This window comes from Heterocephalus glaber, unplaced genomic scaffold, assembly GCF_053883595.1.
Source record: "Heterocephalus glaber isolate CG9 unplaced genomic scaffold, H.glaber_assembly_v1.0 deba00001449, whole genome shotgun sequence".
NCBI lineage: Eukaryota > Metazoa > Chordata > Mammalia > Rodentia > Bathyergidae > Heterocephalus > Heterocephalus glaber.
Window position 1 is genome coordinate 782,184 of NW_028258300.1, and position 13,869 is coordinate 796,052.

The 13,869-nt window shown below is 42.4% G+C and overlaps 1 protein-coding gene across 6 annotated transcripts in view; it reads right to left on the minus strand.

Annotated features, from left to right (window-relative positions):
• Ift25 (intraflagellar transport 25) overlaps positions 1 to 13,812 on the minus strand; it is an 81,183-nt gene extending 67,371 nt beyond the window's left edge. For 2 of the 6 annotated variants that reach the window (XM_087214709.1, XM_021252088.2), the window contains exons 1-2: positions 13,498 to 13,648; positions 2,262 to 2,372 (exon numbers count right to left, since the gene is read on the minus strand). In XM_087214709.1, coding sequence (XP_087070835.1) covers positions 2,262 to 2,359 — 98 coding nt within the window. In that variant the 5' untranslated portion in view covers positions 2,360 to 2,372; positions 13,498 to 13,648. The other 4 variants (XM_087214708.1, XM_021252089.2, XM_004874653.4 and 1 more) reach the window with 4 other exon arrangements.
• Positions 13,813 to 13,869: the final 57 nt, after the last annotated feature.

Sequence of the window (13,869 nt, forward strand, 5' to 3'; positions counted from 1 at the left end):
AAATGTTACAGTCTCAGTCATTCCTTAGCATGGACTAATAGAGACTAAAATATTATCTGCTAATCCTATCAATCTATAAGCCTTTCCCAAGAGGAAGGTCACTAAAAAGATACAAAGTAAAGTGATCTTGCCTAGGAAAAATGAGCTCTATCTAATCAGAGAAAAAGTGTGTTTCTGGAAAGATTGCCATTCCTGACAAACAACGTATGGCAAATCTCCACACTTCTGTATAGCCTCACAGTAATTTCCACAATTATTTTTCTACTCCACTGACATGACTTTTAGGAAACAAAAAAAATAAGAATAACTAAGAGACATTGGCAAAGGCAGATAATCACTTTTTTATTTTGTTTTTGTTTTTTGAGACAGGGTCTCACTATGTAGTTTAGGCTGGCCTCGAACTCATGGTGATCCTCCTGCCTCAGCCTCCCCAGTGCTGGGATCACAGGCATGCACCACCATGCCTGGTGGTTTTTTTTTTTTTATTCAAATTTTAACTTTGAGTTCTCACAGTATAAGACAAAGAACCCTGAACTAGGAGCCAGAAGACAGGAGTGTTAGTTGTTTCTGCCATTTGCTAATTGTGTAATTTTGAGCAAGTTGTTTTACCTTTCATTATCCTTTTCCACCTTTTAGAACACAGTTAAAATACTTTGTTGTGCTTATTTTCCAATCAAAGTACATATATCTATGAAATTATAAAGCCCTATGCAAATTTAGAGTAATATATGCATATACATGTATGCATGTTCATATATATGTATATTGTATAAATATACATTCTGATACTTTTCAGTATTGCCAGGTTTAACTAATATTTTAAATTCTAATTTAACAAACTATTCAATAAATAGTTTAAGACTCCAGGGAGTCAAAGATGAACAAGATCTAGACTCTGATTTAAAGCATTAAAACAATTACACAATAAAGAAGAGGATAAACATACATATCAAGTGTTGTTGGAGCCTGGCAAAGAGCCTGGCAACTAACCCTAACTGAGGGAAAGGGGCAGACATCAGATAGGAAACAGCAATGAGCCTTGGAGGAGGAGGTCAAGTGATAGAATTGTGTCCAGGAACCAGGGCTTCACAATACAGCACAAAGAGTCACAAAATTTCTTCTTGCAACTGACTCTACTACCTTCAATAATTAAAGCTCGCATTCAGTGCATTTAGACCTCTCTCAGCGCAAGTCTCTTGCCATACAGGGTTTTTTGGCTGGGGATGCAGCTCAGTCTAGTGTCTAGTGTGTGCCAGTCCCTGGGTTCAATTCCCAGGATAAAAAATAAAATAAAACAAAACAAATTTAAAAAATAAATTAAATAAAGCAATTAGACAATATGAATTTGTAAGTTCTTCCAGTTCTAAAGTTGATTCCGAGTCAAGCTCTGGTCATTGTACCAAAAAGAGTTTAAGAAAATAAGCCTGAATGATTAAAAAAATGAATTTTCCCATTAACCTCTTTTTCTTGGAGTTGAAAGTCTGAGGCTCTCTCCCTAGTATGAGCTCTCACCCTGTGAAGAGTGGAAATTGGAAAAATATCAAGAGACTGAGAAGCAAATAATGCAGGAGCCTAGCAGGAAGTGAAGCATTTCAGTTTGCAAAGATGTCGCTTAGACCAATAAGGAAATAGGCAGTAGGTAGGAAGTTACGGTGTTTATATTCCTATTTCCAAGAAAAGACTGGAATAAAACCAAAATGGGACATTAAACTTTACACTTCCATAAAATGAGTTGTTGTCTGGGTTTCTGCCTTGGTCAACCACTTATTTAAAAAAGCCTATTGTGCTCCTTGTGGCAGCAGATATACTAAAGAGCCTATCGACTGGGGATGTGAATCAGCACTTGCTTAAAATGCCCCAGGTTTCTATCTCCAGCTCTACAATAACAACAGTGACGATGACGACAACAACAATAATAATATTAACTTTAAAGCCTATTTGTAAAGAGGTCAGTTTAGGAATTATAGAGAAAAGAATCAAAAACTTAAATATCAACAACTAAATGAGTTCCAGGAATGACAGCAAATATAAATTCTACCAACTAATCTAGTTCACCAAACATTTATCCCACTATGTTTAAAATCCTACTTCCAGGGCTAAAGAGGTTCCCCGTCCTGATGGGAAGCCTTTAAGAAAGACAGTACATTTTGGGCTGGGGATTTAGCTCAGTGGTTCTTGTGCCTGCCTTGCAAGCGCAAGGTCCTGAGTTCAATCCCTGGTACCAAAAAAAAAAAAAAGAAAGACAGTACAGTAACTCTTACCCATCTATGATATTTTCAGGTGGGTGTTTTTCATCACTTGATGTGGCTAAAATCACTTCAGCCCCTTCAGAGCTCAAACAGAGATCAGCTTTTCTCATCTTTGTGTTTAACCTGCAAATAAAAGAAATAACAAAAAAGCAAATTCTTGATTCTCTAAACTTTATTGAAGAAAAGGAAGAAGGAAAACCTGTTGCCTAGCACTGCAGTTTAACAACTGAGCCATTCAACAAGCGGAAGGGACTCCAACATGTTTATTTACCTAAGTAAACTTCTGACTTCTCCCAGGGGTAAGCTGTAAAATAGGACTTTTTCCACCCCTCTGCTCAAAACAAAACAAAAGCAACTCTGACCACCTGAACTGATACCATTTTTCAGCTTCTAAAAGTAAAAGTTCTCAATTATATGGAGACAGTTAAACGAGAGTGACAGGAATTAGAAGGTAAGATTTTAAAAGCTGTGTGCATAGGGCCGGGGATTTAGGTCAGTGGTTCTGGTGCCTCCTTTGCAAGCACAAGGACCCGAGTTTGATCCCTGGTACAAAAATAAATAAATAAATAGATAAAAGCTGTGCATAATTTCTGAAAATAATCTGGAGGGTAACAACAGATTTTTTTGTGATTATTTATCCATACACATCAATTAACATGTCAAACAGTATTATTTGCAACTTAAAATGTACATATTGCCAGGCATGGTGACTCATGCCTGTAACCTGGGCACTCAGAAGGATGAGGCAGGAGGACTGGCATAAATTCAAGGCCAACTTGAACTGTGTAACCAGATCCTCTTTCAAAACATTAAGACAAAAGAAAACAAAAAAAATACATTATTAAATTTCCTTTTATTTAGATGGGGTCTTGCAATGTTGCCTGAACTTGTGGGTTCCAGCAATCCTGTCTCAGCTCATCCTGTTGCTGAGAATACAGGCATGTGCCACCACATCTGGCTATCATCATTTTTTGAACAGGAATATGAAGTAAGAGAAGATAGCCAGGAGTAATGGCACACGCATTCCTGTAATCTTAGTTATTCAGGAGGCTGAGGCAGCAGGATCATGTTTCAGGTCACTGGAGTCTCATCTTGGGAGCAGGAACAGTGGAAAGGAGACCAGACTCAGAAAGTATAGGCCAAGCAAGGCTCTTTAAACTGAGAGGGAGCTGCGCCCAGAACAAGAGTAGGTCAGACCAGCAGTTCTCAGAAAAGAGGAAAAGGGTGGTGGATACAGGGCACACAGCAAAGGCTCCTGCCTGTACTTGTCACTGAGGAGGTGAAGTATCTGACCCTGGAGCTCAGGGTTTCAGTCCACGGTCAGTGGGCTCTGAGACAAAAATATAATGGCAGAAGGGCAGGGAGGAGACAGCTGCTCAGCTCATGGAGTCTAGAAGCAGGGAGCAGGGAGCAGGGAGAGGAGGGCCCAGGGCCTAGACACAGCCCGCATGGTCACAGCTCCGTGACCCACCCAGAAGTGGGGGGGGGGGGAGAAGGACAACCTTTTACTTCTTTTAAAACTCTGAATCGGTCACTCGGATAAGGGACTTAAGCACATTTCTGTGGAGGGTTATAGTTTGTGTGTTTGTTTGTTTGTTTATTGGTACGGGGGATCAAACTTGGGACCTTACGCTTGCAAGGCAGGCGGCAGAACCACTGAGCTAAATCCCCAGCCCTTGTGGAGGGTTATAGTTTAATAAAAAGGGCTTTGGAAGCTCTACTGTGGAGGCTGGAGGGTAAGGCAGAGGAGAAAATATAGGATTAGACCTTGTCATTGTCCTCCTCTTTGATGTAATGGTGACATAGATCCCAAGCAACCTGGAAAGCTTCATCTATAGAACTGAAGGAAGTTGGACATGGCGGTGCATGCCTGTGATCCTGGCACTCTTAGGGACTGAGGCAGGAAGACCACAAATTGGACTGCGGGCGTGGTGGTGCACACTTGTAATCCCAGCACTTGGGAGGCTGAGGCAAGAGGATTGCCAAGCGTTCAACTGGGCTACATAGTGAGTTCAAGCCTGAACTAGCAAGGCCCTCCCTCAAGAAACAACAACAACAAAAAACAATCAACCAACCAAACAAACAAACCAAGTTGGAGCCCAGCCTGGGTAACTCAGTAAGACTCCGGGTATTTTTTTTTCGGTACTGGGGATCGAACTAAGGACCTCACACTTGCCAGGCAGGCGCTGTGCTAATAAGCTAAATCCCCAGCCCTAGTAAGACTGTTTAAAAAAACAAAATTACAAAAATGTTTTGCCAGACGAGGTGGTGCACAGCTATAATCCCAGCACTTAGGAGGCTGAAGCAGGAGGATCACCATAAGTTTGAGATCGGCCTGGGCTACACAGTGAGTTCAAGGCCAGCCTGAACTACACAGTCAGAACTTCTCTCAAGAAACAAAAGAAAAAAAGAAACAACAAAACCCCTTTTTTAAAAAAAGGCAGATGGAGGGCCGGGGATTTAGCTTAGTGGTTTCACCGCCTGCTGCGCAAGCGCAAGGACCCGAGTTGAATCCCCGGTACCAAAAAAAAAAGGCAGATGGAGGGGTGTGGATGTAGCTCAGTGGTGCTGCACCTGCTTGGCAAGCAGAAGGTCCTGAGTTCAATTTCTGATACTGAAAAAAAAAAAAACAGGTGGAGATGTAGCTCAGTGCAGAGGTCCTATGTTAAATCCCCAATACCACAAAGAAAAAATGAGGGAGGCGCATCAAACTGTTTGTAAAGAGGAAAGCTTCAAGTGATGCACAATGCCCTTCATACATTTAATTTTTACTTCACTTCATAGTTTTACTTTACTTCATAGTTTAATTTTTCTTAAAAAATGAAAACTAGCTGGGTGTGGTAGTGCATGCCTGTAATCCCAGCACTTGGGTGAGGCACAGCCTGGTCTACAAAGTGAGTTCAAGGCCAGCCTACGTAGCAGAAACTGTCTCAAAAAGATGAATGAATGAATGAATAAAACTATTTTCTGGGTGTAGTGGTGTGCATCAGTAATCCCAGGAATCAAAGGGCCAAGGCAGGAGGATCCTTGGGAGTTTGAGGTCAATGTGGGCTACACAGTGAGTTGAAAACCAGTCTGAACTACATAGGAAAACCCTGTCTTAATGCCCATCCCCCTAAAGAAACCATTTCAACTAGCAAACAAAAAGTACAGAGAATATTGCACATGCTCAACTACTATGTATCCATTTTCCATTTTGTCATATTTACTTTACGATTTTTTTTTTTAGAAATAAGTAGCCCTCACTGGTCCCTTATAGTATTCTTCCTTACCCAGAGGTAACAGCTCTTCCAAGGCTGATGACTTTTCCTGCATTTACACTTACACCATATATGCACCCATAAAGAACTACGTTGTTCTTTTACACTTTAGATGTGTCTACAGGGTACATGCACATCCTTTTGGTATTTGCTTTTTCATGCAGTACTGATGCTGAGATTTTATTATATTGACACATGTAAATCTACTTATTCATGTTAACTGCCTGAGGGATTTCTCTATTTCCCTATGGATAGACATTTGGATCTATTTCTAATTTTTTGCTATCACAAACAAACTTGCAATATACATCTTTGTACATATGTGGAATTTTTTGGGGGGGGTACTGGGGATCAAACTCAGGTCCTTGAGCTTGTGAGGCAGATGGTGGAACCACTGAGCTAAATCCCTGGCCCTATATGTGGAATTTTTATTTTTTTCTTCAAAAATATAAATACATGTATTTTTATCAATACAAACTAGGTACACTAATTTCTTTTTTTCCCTTTTATCCCATTCCCCCCTCAAGCCCTCTCCCCTCCCATGTACTATTTATTTTTTGAGACAGGGTCTAACTATGTAGTTCAGGCTGACCTTGAACTATGTAGCCCAAGCTGGTTCAAAATCCCCAGTGAGCCTCCTGCCTCAGCCTCTTGAGTGCTGGGACTACAAGCATGCACAAGCTTGCCCAGCTGGGTTGTCTCTTTTTATTCTTTGATGGGTTGTCTTTTAAAAATTATATTTTTAGTCCTTTTCTTTTTGACTTGTAGGAATTGTATGTATGTGTGTATGTATGTATGTATGCACTTACAGTGTTGCAGATCAAACCAAGGCTTCATACCTGCCAGGCAAGTATAAACATTCTTTATTGTATGTGCTGCAACTCTTTTTCCCAGTCTCTAGCTTGATTTTATTTTTAACTCTTTACGGGGTTAGGTTTTTTTTTTTTTTGGTACTGGGGATTGACCAGAGTCCTTGCTCTTTTGAGGCAGGCAGCAGAACCACTGAGCTAAATCCCTGGTCCAGTTTGTTTGCTTGATTTTTTTTTTTGATTTTTTTGTTTGTTTGTTTGATTTTTCTTTTTTTTTTTTTTTTGGTACCGGGGATTGAACTCAGGTCCTTGCGCTTTCGAGGCAGGCAGCAGAACCACTGGGCTAAATCCCCAGTCCTTAGTTTGTTTGCTTTTGATCCAAGTTTCCTACTTATCTTTCCTGTTACTGAACTATAATAGACATATTGAAAAGGGCACAAATCATAAGCATATTGCTTTTCTTTCACAAAGTAAATACATTAGTTAAGAACTAGAACACCTGAGAAGCATTTCCGGTTCCCCTTTCCAATTACTATTCTTTCCTGCTCCCCACAAGTAACCATGGTCCTTATTTCTATCACTGTACTTCTGCCTGAACTTTCTGTACACAGAATCACACAGTTCATACTGTTAGCATCTGACTCCCTTCCCTCATCACTGCATCTGTCATTTATCACAGTTCTATTAGCAGAGCTGAAGTACAACTAGAGGCACCTGCAACTCAGGCCCCCTCAGTTCCACTGCATATGAGATCAAAGAATTGAGCCAGGTGTGGTGGAGCATGCCTGTAATCCCAGACTTGGGAGGCTGAGGCAGGAGGATTGATGCAAGTTCGAGCCCAGCCTGGGCTACCTGTGCGTTCAAGGCCAGTCTGAATTACAGAGAGATCCTGTCTCACAAATAAACAAATAAATTAATTAATTAAAAATTTAAAAATCAAAGAACTGAGCTCCCATGGATTGTCACAGGAAACTGGGTACCAGCTGAAAAGCAAAGAGCTTTCTTTGGCCCTGGGTACTTAATACCAAAGCCCTGATAAAGGAAGGGGTGATATAATTCTCTGCCATCTGAAACCAGAAATAAACTGAAATTGTTTAAAACTATAACTTGGTGTAAACCTAGCATAAATCCTACTTATACTGAATTGACTAGCCCCTCATCCTAGCTATTAGACAAAGGAAAGGACAGGGGGTGAGAAACACTATCTACTTATATGTAGGGGGTGAGGAACACTATCTACTTCAGTCTCTACTATTCTTTTAAACACAATATCCAGCAAAGGCATTAGAAGCAGATCCATAGATGAACCAGGTGGTGGAATTATCCAGGTACTAATATATATTCGCAGATATAAAGATGATTACTGTAAACTTGTTAGACAGCATTTAGAGAAATGATAGGCAAAATGGGTGAAGAGAAAGAACGTTTTAGCAGAGAAAGAGAATCTCAAAAAGAACAAAATAGGACCGGGGATTTAGCTCAGTGGTTCCGCCACCTGCCTTGGAAGCACAAGGTCCCGAGTTCAATCTCTGATACCAAAAAAAAGAACAAAATAAAAATTCTAGAACTGAAAAATATAGTATCTAAAATTAAAAATTCATTAATTGATTTTAAGAAGGAACCAATGAACCTGAAGATGGGCCCAGAGCTGAGAGTGTAGCTAAGCAGTAGAGTGCTAGCCAAGCACCTAGGAGGCCCTAGGTTTGAGCCCCAGCACTGCAAAAAAAAAAAAAAGAAGAAAAAGAAGGACATGCGAGGGGAGTGGGAAAAAATAAATAATCCAAAATGAAACAAACAAAAAAACAATATAGAAGCACATACCTGTGAAACAATAGCAAACTAGTCTAAAATACATGTAACTGGAGTCCCAGAAAAATCAGAGAAAGTGAATAATGTAGAAAAAAATTATGAAGGATATGGTTGAAATTGTCCCAAAATACAAGAAGTTCCATGAACCTTTAAATAAATACAAAGAAGGCTGGGTGTGGTGGTGCCTGCCAATAATCCCAGCACTCAGGAGGCTGAGGCAGGATGATTATCACAAATTCTAAACCAGCTTGGGCTACACAGTGAGTTTAAGGCCAGCCTGAACTACATAGTGAGGCCCTGTCTCAAAAAAACAAGAAAAAATAAATACAAAGAAGATCCCAACTAGGGACAATTTAGTCACTTGTAGAAAATTAAAGAAAAAGCCATCAAAGCAAAAAATACATTACATTAGGACAGTTAAGAATTAGAATCAATGTCTCATCAGAAACCATGGAAGCAAAAGACAATGGAATGACATTTCAAAGTGCTGAAAGAAAAATGTAGATTTCTTTATTCAGTAAAAATATTTTGCCCAGGTGTGATGGTGCATGCCTGTAATCCCAGCTACTTGGGAGTATGAAGCAGGAGGATTTTGAGTTCAAGGCCAGCCTAGGCAATTTAGCGAGACCCTGTCTCAAAAACAAAAACAAAAAAAAGAAAGAAGAGTTGGAGATATACTTTAGTATTTCCTAGATTCAATTCCTAGCACCAGGGTAAAAAAAAGGCAATGATAGGGATTTAATAGATACAGAATAAGTAAAACAACAATACAAAAGGTAATAGAAGAGTAAAAGAAACCACTTATAAGAGTGCTTTAGTAAAGTTTACACTGACTGAAATGATGTATGAATTCAAAGTAGGATGAGGACTTGCAACCTGTAATCCTAGCACTCAGAAGGCTGAGGTAGGAGGATCACCTCGAGTATGAGGCCAGACTGGACTACACAGTGAGTTCAAGGACAGCCTAAATTACATAGGGAGACCCTGTCTCAAAAACAAAAATAAAAAAACAAAATAAGATGCATGCTGTCCTCTTAGGAGTAGGACACTGTAACTGCTAAAAAGCATAAAAACAGAAATACAGGAAGAAGGTGACTGGGTATGGTTTGTCCCCCAAATGTTTCTGTACTGGACACTTAATCCTCAATTTGAGTTCTGAGAGGTATGGGACCTCCAACAGGAGGCATCTAGCGGCAGGCAACAGTGTCCTAACTGCACTTGTAGAAGAATTAACTCTGGTTAATTCTAGGTCTAACAGGGTAGACTCATTTCTGTGAAATCAGGTTGCGATATACACATATCCTGACCTCCCCGACCTCCATCCTTTCTTCCTCTCTTGCCACTTGACCTCTCTTTCTCCCACCTGCTATCCTCACCAAGAGCCAAGCAGATGTTGGCTCCATGTTCTTGGTCTTTCAGAATGGCAAACTAAATAAACCTGCTTTCTTTACAAATGACTCAGTCTTAGGTATTCTGTTATAGACACACAAAATGGACTAAGACAAAGGCCAACACAGGAAAAAAAAAATAGAATACTATAAAAACATTCAATCTGAAAAAGAGGAACAAAAGAATAAAATCAGCCAGGTGTGGTGGCTCAGGCCTGTAATCCCAGCATAAGGGAGGGTGAGGCTGGAGGACTGCCACAAATTTGAGGCCAGCCAGATCTAGCTTGCCACCAGTTTTTGTATGACCATGGATAAAGTACTGGAACATGGCCATGATCATTTGTTTGTACATCATCTATGTCTGTTTTTGTGCTACAGTGACACAGTAACTATGACATATAGGTCCATAAACCCTAAAATACTATCTTTCTCTTTACAAAAAGTTTGTTGACTCTTGATATTGATGTACAAACCTCATCAGTTTATGGGCCAGGGATTTAGCTCAGTGGTTTTGCCGCCCGCTGCGTAAGCGCAAGGACCTGAGTTCGATCCCCGGTACCAAAAAAAAAAAAACCCTCATCAGTTTAGTTAATCACAAAGTTAATATAAAGCAACAATGTACTATTATCTGCCCTCAAAGGTAAAGGCAAGCTAATTTAGATTATACTGAGTTGGGCTGGAAGTGTAGCTCAGTGGTAGAGGCAGAGGTCCTGGTTTGATTCCTATCACCAAAAACAAAACAAAAACCAAAAGAAAGACTTACAGGAAATAAGGAAATACTACATTCCATCAAAATTTCTGAACACTAAGGCCCTTGTGACTTAAGGGCCAGGCACTGAGCTAGATGAATTGCAAGATGAATGCAATTTGAGCGACTGAGACCTGGTTCTTGTCTTCAAACTGAGTCAGGGAAGATGGACAAATATGCAATTAATAATGCAACATGGTGTGTGCTAATGTGCTGTGATCCACATCCAAAATACTGTGTTCAATTCTGGGTAAATAACTCACTTTTTTTTTTTTTAACAAGACTCTTGCTAAATTTTCCAGGCTGGCCTTGAACTCCTAATCCTCCTGCCTCAGCTTCCCAAGTAGCTGAGATGACAGGGGTGTGCCACCCCATCCAGTCAGGGTATGATATTTTAAGTAGAACATTCTTAGGCTTGATATTGTTCAGAGGAGAGTATAAAAAGCTCATGGGTGTGTCTGTGTGTGTGTGTGTGTGTGTGAGAGATAAGTTTATCATGCCAGAGGCCTTGAGTTTAATCCCCAACAACAAAATAAACAACTCCTCCAAAAAAAAGTTCACCATGCTCTACAAATCGAGTTACAGAAAAGCTGAAAGAACAGTGGCTATTATTAAGAGATAATTTGGAGCTGGGCACAGTGGTGCATACTCTCTGGGAAGCTGAGGCAGGAGGATGGAAGCTGAGGCCCAGCCTAGGCAATGAAGTAGTAACATGACAAGACCCTGTGTCAGAATTAAAAAATAAAGTGACTGGTGACGTAGCTCTGTAAGGCTCTGGGTTGACTCTCATAGTGAAGAGAGAGAGACAAGAGACAGAGGACAGACAGACAGACTAGGATTGAGGTTGAGAGACTATTTGGTGGTACAGTGGTACACTGATTCACAAACTTAGTTCTTTTCATGATTCTGGTCACAAACCGAATTGGACGAGAACCAAATCTAATTTCCCCATAAAGTCAATATTGAACCTAAACACTGAACGTGATTTGGTTTTTGACCAGAATCGTGGAAAGACTTAAATTTATAAACCGAGGTACCACTTATATACAGTATTTGGATTTTTTTTTTTTTGAGACAGGGTCTCACTATGAGTCCAGGCTGGCCTTAAACTCGTAAGTGTTCTCCTGCCTCAGCCTCCTAAGTGCTGGGATAACAGGTGTGCGCCACCACACCCAGCAATTTTTTTCAGGCTTGGGAGGTAGCTCAGTGGTAGAACATTTGTGTAGTGTGCAGGAGACGTTCAGTCTGGTACCCAGCCCCCAAAATAATACTTTTTGCTTTACAGCACCGAGAGAGTAAATTGGATTTAATATATATGAATTTTAAGCAGAAAGATATCATAAAGGTAAGAGCTTTCAAGCAAAGTAACAATTTTAAACCTTTTCCATTCCTGAAAGTGTCCAAGACTGGGTGATAATCTATGGAAAAGATCAAAGAAATGATTCCTACATTGGAGGTAGGAAAGGTAGGTGGGGGACAGATAATGAAGGACCTTAAAAGCCAAGTTAAAGCTGGGAGCAGTGGCACGCAGCAGTGGTGTCCCAGCTACTTGGGAGGCTGAGGCAGGAGCACTGCTTGAGCCCAGGTGTTCTAAGCAAGCCTGAGACTCTTCAAAAATAAAGGGGGAGAAAGGGAGAGAGGGAGAAATGGAAAAAGGGAGACGGGGGAAAAAGAGAAAGTGGATTTTATTTACTCTGTAGTTCAGTGGTTCTCTTAATTGGCCTGCAGCAACTTTGCCCCACAGGTGACATCTGAGGATAACTGAACAGCTTCTGCTGTCAAAAGGGTACAAGGCAGAAGGGTGCTAAATACAGCAAGCACAGGACAGCCCCACCCCCAGACAATTATCTGGTCCCAAGTGTTAATAGTGGAAAGGTGGGGAAACCCTGCAGGAATGCATTTGAGGGTAGCAACGTGGGGGCTGGAAATTCAAGGAGAGAAATTTTTAAGTTACAGAGCTCCCTTAGGCCACACATGTACCAAAGCTGGACTGATAGAGTTGATGCTTGGCCTTGGTGCAAGGATGACATGCAAATTTGTGAAGTGTGAAACATTGTACATTATTGTGTACTGAATTGACATGAGTGCCTCAAAACAGGCAAATATTGTAAAGTGTACATGTATTCTTGATTTCTCACGTGGGCAGAAATGTCCAAGGAGAATTAAATATAACACATTAAAAAGAGTTACATTTTAGGGAAATGTATCAAGTATCGATGTACAGAAAATAGGATAGTGTACTCTTTAAAAGTTCAGTTCTTGCTTATTTTGAAGTTGTCTGAGGGAGGCAAACAAGTTGTCTGTTGAAGCAAAGAAGTGTTTTGACACACAACTCATTTCCTATATCCCACATCCACCAATATTCTTCCTATTCCCTGTGTTGTGTAGAATTACTTAAACAAGAAAGGGCAAAGGCTGCGGTTCTCTTGAAGGTTCTTTTGCAGCACTTAATGATGAAAGAGGTAAAACAACACCAAAGGGAGCCACAGAATAGTTCCAAGGTGCGGTTTTGGGGTGTCCTCTAATCCTGAGATACCTTGCTCTAAATAAGCATGCAACCTTCAGGGCCTCAGTTTACCAAAGGCAGTACACTTTATGTTGCCATCCTTCCCATTTTTTGACAGTTGCTGACCTTGGGTTTCCCTATGCCGCATCCCTAACCAGGGCCACTGGTTTCCTCTCCAGTTCACAGATCCTCTCCAATCCCCTCTGGACCAAGTCCCCCACTGACTTCTCCTTGGCCAGCCCCGGGGTCCCGGCGCTCTTACAGCTGGACTCCTAACAGCCTTTCCTGCATCCTCTGCTGGAAACTCTGGGGTTCCCAGTCCCGTCACCACCCCCCACCCCACCCCCGCGCCAGGCCTGCACTGGAAAGGCAGGGCGCCAAACACCGACCTCCACCCAGGCCCTTTGCAGCTGCAGCCCCTATGGAGCCTCGCACGCTGGCCCCTAACGATACGAAACTTATAAATACACCAGGCTCGACCTTAGATGCGATTCACAACCACATTGTACGATGCAGCCGACAGCTTACACTTTGGTAGATTAACTTAGACCTGCAACTGTTTTCCCTTTTTTGGGTCAAAGCATTACTTCAGGTCTCAAACAGGTTCGCGCAGGGGACCGGCGCCTCCTGGCCGAGGGAGCGACGAAGCAGCCTCGCCCGCGACCCTACGGGGCCTCCCCTCGCCTCCTGCTCCCTTCCGCCGCCCGCCGCTCCCCAGCCCCGCTGACCCGCTCGCCTGGGCCTCAGGGCAGCTCCGGGGCCGGAGAGTCCCGCTCGCGGCCTCGCCCGCGCCCCACTCCTCCCAGCCGCTGGAGACTGGGCCGCCCCCTGCCCCGCCTCCACGCAGCCCGGCTGCGCGAACCTCGCTCCCTTCCCTTCGGGCCCAGCTGCGCAACCGCGCCCGCGCGCCTTCCCTCAGGCCTACCCGCCCAGGAATCCACGGCGTCCCAGGGGGATTGCGCGACCCAAGGGACCCAGGGAGCCCGCCCCCTGCGGGGGCACGCAAGCGCAGTGCTCACCCAGCGTGCAGGACGCCCCGCGCCCCCAGGCCAGCCCGCTCCGCCCACCCGCCCCGTCCTTCAGGCCCGCCCCGCCCCTCT